This window comes from Saccoglossus kowalevskii, chromosome 6, assembly GCF_978046115.1.
Source record: "Saccoglossus kowalevskii chromosome 6, keSacKowa6.1, whole genome shotgun sequence".
Classification (NCBI taxonomy): domain Eukaryota; kingdom Metazoa; phylum Hemichordata; class Enteropneusta; family Harrimaniidae; genus Saccoglossus; species Saccoglossus kowalevskii.
The window spans coordinates 26,394,871-26,407,921 of record NC_140646.1 but is presented as its reverse complement, the minus strand read 5'-3'; the positions used below and the strand labels follow the sequence as shown (position 1 = coordinate 26,407,921).

The 13,051-nt window shown below is 33.0% G+C and overlaps 1 protein-coding gene across 1 annotated transcript in view; it reads left to right on the top strand.

Annotated features, from left to right (window-relative positions):
* Positions 1-443: 443 nt before the first annotated feature.
* The window catches only part of LOC102802136 (uncharacterized), a 53,540-nt gene continuing 40,932 nt past the window's right edge, over positions 444-13,051 (top strand). The window contains exons 1-2 of the mRNA XM_085500275.1: positions 444-566; positions 2,419-2,879. Of these exons, the coding sequence (XP_085356401.1) occupies positions 2,473-2,879 (407 nt within the window). The 5' untranslated portion in view covers positions 444-566; positions 2,419-2,472. The remainder of the gene's footprint in view (positions 567-2,418; positions 2,880-13,051) is intronic.

Sequence of the window (13,051 nt, the reverse complement as noted above, 5' to 3'; positions counted from 1 at the left end):
TTTGCCACAGGGTTGGAGTAGAGTGGATGAAGATATATGTCACAATTTTTATTTCACGGTGTATTTACTAGAGATGCTTCAAAACAATACAGTCTACTTTCCCAAACATTGTAGGGTATGTGCAGTGAATGTCAAAATATTATACACGAACAAATTTACGTCACAATTCGACATGAACAAAACACACAATTTCTGAATCAATATGAATTAGAATATGAAATTATCTCAGGAAAGGGGATGACTTCACTCTGATAGTAAGACCGAACACACACTTTTCATTTCTATTATATATATTTATTTATTTCATATATTGATTGATTCTAACGTCGATTGACACACCACAGTGTTTTTTGCCTCCTGCAGTGATAGAGATCAATCCGGATCGATGTACGTTTTTGGAAGGATTTGGCGCCCTCTAGTGTTGGAAAGCTGATAATTCATCAGAAGTAGTTAATGGCGGATATTTTCGTAAGCTCGGGTTGACATCGAAGCAACTTGCCGTGAATTTGTGTGAAACTGTTGAATGGAACTGCTTACTGCGAGAACTCATGTGCCAGTAGATTTGGGTACGTAAGTTTTATTCAGTGCCGATCGTCTTTGAAGACCTGCGCCTTAGTTTCCAATGATATTATGATGATTCTCGAGTAGAAGCCGGTGTAAATGTAATGCTTGCTCAGAACAGCCAATACTGGCCGTTGTAGATATTAGCAACATTTCTGTGTGTCGCTCGACGGTATGTTGTGTAAAAAGCTATGGCAACCGATGTCGACAAACGTCAAATTCAGAATATAGACGTTTGAAGTTTGTCTCTAATTTTGCGTCGTACTGTTGTTTATATTAATTGAGTTTAATAAATTTGAATTCCTGAATGAAACAATATTATTACATTTACCTCTCTGGGTTGTATACTTTACTGTATACTTTAATTTTAGCTGGAGTGGATCGACACATGTATTTTTTTCCAAGGATTACATGCAAACCATAGGGGAATAAATGTTTCGTTGGGTTGATTTTATTTAGGGAGTTATTGAATCCACCAGCAAAAAAGTTGAAATTAAGCCCAAAATGAAACTAATGTATTCAACAGTACCTATAGATAGCATTGTTAAACAGACTTTTCCGTTTATAAAGTGACAATAGCTGGGTTTTTAAAAATTGTTTTGGTTTAAATACAAGACATGCGTCTTTTGAAGGTCAGTGATATTCACGAAAAATGTTTGTTCACAATTCTATAGACCTTCGCTTTGCAATTCCCACCACCATTTTGATATAGTGTCACAGCATTTCGGCTTATTTTTTACAAATCCCAAATCACTCCCGATTCTTTTGCCTATTTTGCATGTGTACTATGTTTGCATTTGAAGTTTGGATAATTTTAATGGTAACACAATACTTTATTGCAACACATAAAATCCCATGGGGGAATTAAAATGATTGAATAACAAATAGAAAAATGATCCCAAAAAAAAAAACAATTCCGCAAAAATTCACATTCAATTAAAAGCAGACAAGAAATTATTTCTGTAATAGTTCAAAAAAACTGTGGGCAGTATTTGAGGAATTTCAAGTTGGTTGAAGGTGTTGCTGTCTATTATTCATGCTGTTTTTAATATAACGGTACTGGCCAATTTGACTATGGAAATGATATAAAACAATTATTTTAATGTGTGTATATATTTATATTTTAGTACATACACGTACACTCACAAAATTGATCAAATATAAGTAAGAAACTTTATTATAACCTGGGCAGAGGAAATCATTATTTACCCTTGCTGTAATTATGCATTTTTTCTATCCCTGTAGTTTCATGCGGGAATCATAATAAATATGATTTAAAGTTACCTGCTGATTTGGCAATATTAAAAATAGTCCACGGGGGTTGTAGGATGTTGGATTTTGTATTTACATTTTTATGTATACCATGGGGTCCATGCATCGTCTCTCACTAATTTGACTGTTATGCGCTTTGAGAGCGGCAAATGTAGAAACATTACATCAAAATGAACACTAAATACAACTACTCGGTATCCCTAACACCTTTTGAATCATCAGTCTCCATAAATGATGTGACCAGTGTTTTCATCTATTTGCTTCAATACTATTATCACTGTAATGCTCAAGTGAATGTTGTAGAGTTTGTGAGTGTGCGTCTTTATGTACAGTGGCGTGAACATTGCTACAATCACAAACATGCTAATTATAATTTAGTTAATTTTGATTTTGGGCTAGCACCATTGTCAAATTTTTGAGAGTCAAGGACTATTTATACGGGAGACGTATACATTTTTTATTTGGCATATCAACATTCGTTAATGAAACAGAACATTACATGTTCTATATTCACCAAAACATTTTCATACACTTTTGTTTAAATTTGAATATTATATGAAAATATTTATTTTTTTGTTATTTCAGAAATGTTTACATGAATAGAGACATTGACAAGGTGGGAAAAGAATTGTGCAAAACATGGAAACTCCCCTTAAGGATTTGATTATAGCAACGAGTACCTCATGTGAGGTAGATGCGCTAGGATCTTTGGAAAAACAACTTATCCCCGATAAAGGGAATTTATCTATTGAAGACTTGGAGCAAGAATGGTTGGAATTAGCGAGCAGTACTCTTGGCGACGACTCGTCATCAATCAACCCTTTCCCAGAAAAACAACCAGAGAAACTACTCACAAACGTGGAAGACTTGAAAAGATTTACATTGTATTTATTCGAGAGACGCTATGGCTGGTCAGAAGCGCTGAATGACGAGGTGAAAGTTGAATATGTGCATGGCTTAGGATCGCAAGTAACGAGTCTCAACACTGAGGAAGATGTGAAACTGAAAGGACGATTGAATGATTTACTGGATGATTTTTTGAAATGGTAAGTTGTCATTTTCCACTTGCCAATCATTCAATGATGGTAACTGTTATAGTTTAGGTGGTGTATTTTGTGGTGGGCATGGAGGGGGTTGTGTCAGGTGGTGGGCATGGAGGGGTTGTGTCAGGTGGTGGGCATGGAGGGATTGTGTCAGGTGGTGGGCATGGAGGGGTTGTGTCAGGTGGTGAGCATGGAGGGATTGTGTCAGGTGGTGGGCATGGAGTGGTTGTGTCAGGTGGTGGGCATGGAGGGATTGTGTCAGGTGGTGGGCATGGAGGGGTTGTGTCAGATATGGTAGGTTTACAGGGGTTGTCAGGTGGTGGACACTGAGGGTTGTGTCTGGTATCTGCTGGGCATAAAGGGGTTGTGTCAGATGTGGTAGGTGTACAGGGGTTGTGTCAGGTGGTGGGCATGGAGGGATTGTGTCTTATGTTCTACCTCATCTCCACATGCTGTGGAATGAAATCTTAGCAACTTTTCATACATGAACATTGTTAAATTTAACTGTTATTTTCAGAGAGTTGCTCTGTGCCACTTATGCTTGGCAGCAACACTAATTACATCATTTTGTGTGTAAATGTGTATGAAATGGGTTCTAGTCAAGCATTGATGGGACCCTGAATCATGCCAAAATTGAGTGTCCCTCCATGCCCACCACCTGACACAAGTTGGCATTTCCAGTCCCGGAATTTAGCAGTCACAACAAACCCTGGTGTGATCCTGCTTCAGTTTGTGATTTTGTTATACGGCCTGTAATCTCATTACATCTCATCTACAGTCAGTATCGAAAAACTGTGATTATCAGTTTATAGTGACGGTATTGAAATATGTAAAATATGTTCTCAGTGGGGCAGCGGAAATGTTGTAATAAAATAATGTAATGACTATGTCAGTTTCCAATTCTGTGAATTCAAAGAAGAAAAAATCAATTAAATTAATATTAGAATGAGGATTGAAATTACTGCTTTCTTTGTATGTGCATTAACATTAATGACAGTAATCATTTTCCCTGCTGCATCAGTTTTATGCTGATCCTGTCTGGGTTTTCCAGAATATGACTTTTTGTAACACGTACTGCGACTCGTGTTTGTTGGAAGTGCGTCTCCAACGAATGTGCAAACAAATTTGTTGAATACTGAATCATTAAAATATTTTTATTTTGATCATAAAAACCTCTTCATTTATACGTAAGTGCATGAACTGCTAATAGAGCGTGTACGTGTATATGGTAGTAATGCATTTATGCTGATCAAGTCTGAGATTTCAGAAAACAATTTTTGAAAAAGTGCATACTGTAAAATGACTAATTTTCACTGGGTTTAAATTTCGCTGATTTACTATTTCAGGCATATTCAGTGGGTTTTAAATTCACGGTTTTATCTTTTAGATAATGTGTTCTATACTAATTTTTACATATTCACTGGGTGAATTAATTTAGCGCATTTTCCAGTCAGCGAAATAAGCCAAATTTTTTAAACCAAGTAAATAATTAATCCTTTTACAGTACCATATTTTCTATGTTCTGAATCATTAAAATATTACTTATTTATTATACACCTCTGCATTTTATATCGGCCAATGCACTACAAATAGAATAAAAAGGACGTTAATAATGCATCTGTTTTAAAAGAAGATGTCTCAATGATCATGGTAGCCCTAGTCTATTCATGTATTCCAGGGCTGTCCCATGAATCAGTGTTTGTAAATTCAAATTATAGACTTCAGTTTCTTGTCTGAGTACTCATTTGTATTAGGAACAGTAGCAGCCTTATGTATATTATATATTAAAAAAACAAAACTGTACCTATATTTAATATTATAAAAGATTTTCTGTATTGTTCATCAATAGAAGATTGAAACATCCATAATTCACATCCCTTTTTGCCATACCACAATTAATACCATATAAAAAAGCTTGTTCAAATCATGTAGTCAATTACATGCAGTCCCTTGCAGGTTTTGAATCGCATGGTCTGTAACATCCACTACACATGCCCTTGGGTTTGTATGTGTATAAAATGAGATATGAAAGCATTCATATGCATACACACTTAAATTTAAAAGAAGCTTGGTGTGGGTCATCTTGGCATAACTCTATGGAGATGTTGGTGGATATTGATCTCATTAAAATTAAAGATTGATTAGCTATGGTAATTTAATAAATAAATATGTATAAATGCATGCATTTTTTGTTTCAGGATCTGTGCATGCTAAGTATGGTTTTTGAGTCAAAGAGTTTCATTTTTGGTCGAAAAATAGAGTGAAAATAATGTTCTTGCTTGTCCTTACAATGCATTGACCAATTCCATTCAAATTTTTCATATAGTTAATACACACTATATTACATATATTCATAGACATTATTTCACAATCAAAGTGTATTAAAAGGGTCTTTTTGTTGAACAAAATATGCCATTTTAAGTCAACAATATTGTTTGAAAATAATGTTCTTGCTTGTCCTTACAATGCATTGACCAATTTCATTCAAATTTTGCATGTAGTTAATACACACTATATTTACATATATTCATAGACATTATTTCACAATCAAAGTGTATTAAAAGGGTCTTTTTGTTGAACAAAATATGCCATTTTTAGTCAATAATATTGTTTGAAAATAATGTTTTTGACTGTTCTTGGCAATGCATTGACTAATTTTATTCAAACTTTATATATAAATAATCCACACTACATTAGACACAGTTATATAATCAATGGATTAACCATTATTAATATTGTAAAATACATAATATTTTTTATAGCTGGAATTAGTTCTCACTGAAGAGACTTTAGTGGGTGTTTGTATGGAATGGTGTTTGTATGGAATTTATTTTCACTGATTTTTGATGAGTTGAATGTAAAATATGGAAAAAATTGTATTTTCTCTGGATTTTATTTTCACCAATATTTTCAGCAAAGATAAACTATTTTACGATAGTTGATGCACATCACTATAATCCGTAAAACTAAAACCCATTATTATCAGGTACTAGTATTTTGACATGTACTGAACCAGATCTTGGACTTGGTATATATATAATGTTTATTATATTTAAATCAAATGTTATTTTTTCCAAGATACACAATGGCAATAGGTGATTTTCCGTACAATTGGGAGATCTCGCGAGATGCATGAAAGACGCGTGTCGAACGTCTGCCGCAAAAGTCGAACGATTTGATTTTGAACTAGAATGTCTATTTCGTAGCTTACATTGACCGACCGATCTTCGACAGAGGAATATTGCTTCCGAATACCCTCACTTAATCGAAATTGTCTATCATCAAATGTATACAGCACATTATTAAGCATGGAAATGCCCCCAAAATATTTTCGCGTTTATCGAATCCCACGCGATGTTTGACGCCACTACGACGCTATGACCTTTGTTTGTCCTGTTTTTACGTTCGATTTCACGCATAACGCGTGATTCTCGCAGTGAACGGAAAATGGTCTATTGTCCCATGACAACCACGTATATGCAGTAGTAGATGCCAAAAACATGAATTAAAGCCATATTAAGACCAAAAATTCATCAAAATCACACATTTTCACCATTCAGACATTATACAAATGCACATGCACTTTTGTCACTATCAAATTTAAAATGGCTGACTGGCGGCCATCTTGTTTAAACAAATACAGTTCTACGTAGCCATATCCCATTGATGTCGATCGATATTATGAATGTCACCTTGGTCGTCATGTGATATCTCCCACCTATAATACAAACGAGAACTAATGTAAAATACTTTATTTTAGCTGGAATTAATTTTCGCTGAGAAGACTTTTGGGTTGTTTTGTATGGAATTTATTTTCTCTGATTTTTGACAAGTTGAATGTAAAATATAGGAAAAAAAGTATATTCACCGGATTTTATTTTCACTAAATTGTCTCTTCAGCGAAAATTAATTCCAAGCGAAAATAAAGTATTTTACAGTATGTTATTGACAATGACTTGTCCATACATTATTCACTTTATAACCAACAACCTAATTCTTGTCTAAACCTAGGTATATGCTTATCATCTTTAAGTACACAATGGGGACTGCATTGCAAAAGGCTTGTTTTCATGCCTTTGTTGTGATATCTGAAAATGGTTGCAATGTCATTTGTGCTTTCAGTGGTGTGTATTGAAGTATTCTACATCAATCTTGGATGATATATGATGAAATTAATGCAATGACAATTGCATGTTGCCGTGTGCATTTAATTCCTAGAAACACACAGGGATTTTAATAGACACCTAGATGTTGATGTATCTTATGTGACACAGTGTATAATAGCACCTTGCTGAGAACCGCTATAGATGTACAGCACGGTTAATGAGCGTCTATTTCTATAGCCAGGATAAACGTCTATTTCTATATAGCTAGGATGAAAAGGAGTTTGAAATTATAACTGCAAACTGAGTTGAGATTGATCACTCTGCGTATCAGCATTTACTTTCCAAAGGAAATCTGTCTCTCTGCTTCATAACCTAATTTCACTTGAAGTGCGTCTTATCTACTTGACCCGGTGTCTTGTATATAACTTGTTTGATAGTGTCAGCTCCTTAGAACAGGAACATAAGATTATTTGATACATGCAAACTGAATCTGAGAGAGAAAACATGTCTATTGGACTAACTACTCATCACTACCCCAATTATTTTATTTGTAACATAAGGATGAAATACTGTCTACTCTAATATGTCAATAACTTGTCTCTTGACAAACAGGGAGAGAAGGCAATATTAGGCAGTGAAAAATCTCAATAGCTTTATGCAGTGGATTCGATTCAAATACTGTAAAATACTTTATTTTCTCTTAGAATTAATTTTCGCTATTTTCGCTGAAGGAATTATTTTTCCTATATTTTACATTCAACTCGCGAATAAATTCCATACAAAACACCCAAAATGTCTTTTCAGCGAAAATTAATCCCAGCTAAAATACTGTATTTTACAGTATCTAAATTTCTTTATGTTATCATTTACTACATAAAATAACAGCGGTCATATCCTAATGGTCCAGCATACAATAAATGCAATCGTTGGTTTATCCGATTCTAATAGAATTAATTAATATAGTATGTGCATGCCTACATTGCACAATGAACTCATAATGTAAATTGTATTATTATACATCTGTCACTGAAATGTCGTAAGTTACAGCGTGCCGTAATTTTGCGGTATTTTACAGGGTATTTTCATCCTACCATATATGGAAATGCAAATTCCAAATATGGAATGATTACGTGCGTAAGCATCCTCTAATAATAAAAACAAACATAGCTCTGAACTAATGCTTGGTTTTGATTTGTTTTTGGTAAAAATTACCTAATTACCTAATTTGCATAATGATTAGTCATTTTTCGGTTTTTCCACTGATATCTCAAGTACTAATCATCACATTTCAATGAAACTTGGTACATAGATGTCATATGACACTGCACAGACCTGATAGTTTTATGGTAATATCAGTACATATTAATTACCTAATTTGCATAATTAATTAATTTTCAGCATTTGATATAAGTAGTGAGCATTACATTTCAATGAAACTTGGTACTTACATACTCGAGGACTATGCAGAGATTGATTGTTTCTGATAAATATTTGTGCATATTAATCACCTAATTTGCATAATTAGTTAATTTTCAGCTTTTCCACGGGTATCTCAAGTACTAATCATCGCATTTCAATGAAACTTGGTACATAGATCCTTTAGGACTATGCAAAGACCTGATTAGTTTTAGGGCAAATAATTGTGCATATTAATAAATAATTTGCATAATTAATTTTCAGCTTTTCTACTGATATCTAAAGTACTAATCATCACATTTCAATGAATCTAGAATTATGCAGACCCAATGAGTTTCTGGTAAATATTTGTGCATATTAATCACCTAATTTGCATAATTAACCAACTTTCACACTGATATCTCAGGTACTAAACATCACATATCAATGAATGTACATGGATGCTGTAGGACAATAGACAAACCTGGATAATTGTGGGTTAAAACCTGTACATATTAATTACCTAATTTGCATAATTAACCAATTTTAAGCTTTCACACTGATATCTAAAGTACTAATTATTCCATTTCAATGAAACTTAGTACAAAGATGCTCTAGGACAATGTACAAACCTAATTAGTTTGGGGTAAAAATCTGTTCATATTAATTCCCTAATAAGCATAATAATTCATAATTTTTTGGTTCTAATCACATTTCAATTAAACTTGGAAACATAGATTTTCTGTTACATTGCGCAGACCTCATTAGTTTTACACTAAAATCTGTTCATATTAATTTTCTGATTTGCATAATTAGTTTTCAGCTAAGTAATTTCGAATTATATTTAATGTGTCTCCAATACTCTCAGCACATGGGAGTTCTTTCTAAGCTTTCTTTGATTTTTGGTTCCAATCACATTTCAATAAAACTTGGTACATAGATGGTCTGTTACATTGCGCAGACCTCATTAGTTTTCCATTAAAATCTGTTCATATTAATTTTCTGATTTGCATTATTAGTTTTCGGCTTTTCCATCACTATCACTATCTATGACAAGTAATTTTGAATTATATTTATTGTGTCTCCAATACTCTCAGCACATGGGAGTTCTTTCTAAGCTTTTTTTGATTTTAAACATTGTGATGAAAATGTTTTTTTTAACCAAATTCCAAAATAATCTGCCATAGGCGACTGGTGAAGGGTTAGTTGGGGCCCATGCCTTACATCAACATGACACCCCCGTCCATAAATGGAATGCACCATTCTATGGTTTTATGATGGCAGCTCTCAGCAATATTTTTTACTGACTCTCCATGTACATTTAATAATACTACAATACAGCTTTAGAGTTTTTGCCCAAGGTTTTCATCAATTTGAGCTGAAAGGTTTTTATTATTTATAAGAAATGTCGCTTAAATGCTGCTGCTCAAGGTATGGTCAAACGTACCTGACTTTCCCGCTGCAAATGTAGAAAAGTCGGTATCAGTAGCTTACGTAGTAGCGTTGTACATCTGATAAATTTGATTGATTTGAAAAATCGTGATGTAGAATTAATCTTCTTCAAGCCTCTGCAAAATATTTTTTTTTATCGTTCTGTGGATTCTTATTCATTCACTGCTAAAAACCTGAGTCTCTGGTGTTATCTGACTATTCTTAAATCGTGTGCCACCAATATTTCTAAACACAGTAATCAACATGAAATGAAATTTTGCATTTTCAATACTAAGCAACAATTTGATCATTTTTATCACAGATGTGTGCATATTAGGGTAGAGATGCAGTTTACCTGACAGGTATTTTAATTAGTTAATTAGGAAACCAAGATGACCTCCCTTGTCCACAAAACTATATATTTTCGGAAAGTTTATTGTATGAATTTTAAAATTTTGTTAGTATTTTTTTTTTTATGAACACTGTAGTTTGAAATATGCACAAAAATGTGCTTTTTTGCTCAAAAGTGATTTAAAAAAAATTAGCTTAACCATGCTTCTGTTTTCTGTCAAAATTGGTTCATGGGTACATCTGTTTACTATAAAGAAAGTGCCGTCTTGAAAACTGTCTACCAGTTGTCAATTTTGCAGGGCAGCAGCTCAAATTTCACCACTTCAAGTTTATGCATAAATTAACACCCAGGCTAGTTGTTTGTACGATTGTTGTAACACTGTTCAACCAAAAACAATGCCCCAACAGCGTTTTGAAGATAAACACATTGTCAATCATTTGTGAAAATTTCAAAACAAAAGGTCAAAGCGTCTAGGAGCTATTTTTTTTGAAGTTCTAGGATGTGCACTAAAAAGAAGCTGAGATAATTGCTAATTTGCATAACAATTCATTCAGTAAGAAGTTTGCTAATGCTCATAATGAAAATGGCTGTAACAGTTCCAAATTTGAATGTATTATCGTTTTGTAAAAAGTTAAATATAGTGCATAATATGGAGATCCCGGCATTTCTTTTTTTCACCATGTTTCCTTTTTATTATTTATGTACAGCCTTGCTAAATCTTGCTAAGCATTCAAAAGAGAGAATGTTTGCACCTGTTATCTATATTTTAAAATCGTTTTTTGAGTATGTTCCACTATTCACAATTCTACAAAATTTTAACAGTCTATAGCCAAGACTGTTTGGATAATAAAAAGCAAAAAAAAAAAAATTTCACAAGTGCCCACAAACCTGCATCTCTACCTTAATTATTTAATTAACATATTACTGGTAAGTCATTATAGTGTATTCCAACTTGTCTCTGCAACTCAATATGAATTACAGTTTAAATTACATAATAAGATTTATTAATAACTCTTTATGATTTATTAATTGACCCTTTCATGATAATTATTCATTATTAATATTGTAATTAATAAATAACTTCCTTTCTTGACTTGGATCTTATTCTTCTCCCCAGACAACAGTCGATCATAGACTCAATGCAAAATCTGTTTTATAGTTCTTGATTCAAATGTGTGCATAATCCTATACACTGTACTGCTGATGTTATTAAATATATATTTTTTCCACCACCATTTTATGTCAAGTGACTTTTCCATTGTTGTTTTTCTTCTTTTTTAATCAAATTAAATCTGAAATGAGAATTCACCAAAATTACGAAACATTTTTGCATTTCGGGAACCGAATCTTGATTGCGTTATGACGGATTTTGTTCAAACTTGGTACAAACATCAGACATTATGTGTCCTTGATGCACACCATTTTGTTTTTTATATAAAATTCAAAATTGCTGACTGGTGGACAAAAATGGTGTGCTGGGGGCTACATGTAGATGTTCGACATGCCTTCACCGATGACGTTCAAACTTTTTACATACAATCATGTTACACATACATGATGTACATTTAATTTAATTTATTAGATGATCCGATTCAAGATTTTTGAATTGCAGCCATTTTAATTTTAAAAATTTATAAAAATCTAGCATTTCTGCAATTCTGGATCATGGTTGTGCATGGACAGATTTCATTCTAACTTTGTATGTACTTTGCCTGTTATGGGACCTTGATGCACATCATTTTGGTCATCAGATTGGATTCAAAATGGCTGACTGCTGGCCATTTTGATTTTTAGTAAATACGTTGATCGTTCATGCTCAAACTTTACATATTTCTTAAACTTGAGAACACCCAAGGAATATTTAATTAATTAATTCATTACATTGAAGTAGGTGACACTTTCATTTGCACGTCATATGTATGTTATATCAGGTTAAAACTCAAGCAAGACAAGCAATATGAGCAGTATGATAATAAAATATTTATCATGTTGTTATGGTTACCAGAGTCAACCATGCAAAGGTATGAAGGAGCAATTATGCCTGTGCTCACTCACTACTTGACTAAAAATATAGAATAAAGCTATCATAAACTTATTTGCACTGTGATGTGTTCTTCAGTATTAACCTTTTTTATGTGTATAGCCAAAGGAGAAACGAAAGAAAATGTCTGTTTTCTTTGTTTTCTAAAACTAATGAATCGGCACGCTCTTTCATTGTTATTCGTTAAATTCTGCTTTTATTTTGATTTTGAATGAATGATTCAGTGAAAATAAAATCCAGCGAATATTCTCAATATTTTACATTCAACTTGTCAAAAATCAGTGAAAATAAATTCGAAACAAAACACACCAAAAAATCTTTTCTCAGCGAAAATTAATTCCAGCTAAAATAAAACATTTTACAGTAATATTTTTGTTGTGTGTACATGTATATGGGACTGAGATTTGTCCCAGCTGCTGCTCTGATGGTGTATCATTCTATAAAAAAAAATGATCCTATTTGAATTATTTTAATAAATGCGAGCACAATTGTGATGTTATTACATTATACATGGGAGTGATAAATAAAAATGTCATACATTCTAGCTGCAGGGAAGTTGGGGGCGTTAAGTAGTAATATACCTGTACAAGTGTCTTTTAAATTAATTAACCTTTTTCTCCCCATGATGGTATCACCTTTTATGGCTTCCTGTTCAAAATCTTGCTTTTAACGATGACATGTTAAAATTTGAAAAGTTGTGATTGAAATTTAAAGCAATGTGTTATACTACCATTTAGCCTTGAAATAAAGCTGAAAAATCAAGTCGAATTTTTATCAGTTTTCACAAAAAAATACGCACCTAATTTTGTCTGTATTTTTTATCAAAATCATAGCAAATGCGAAATTACAT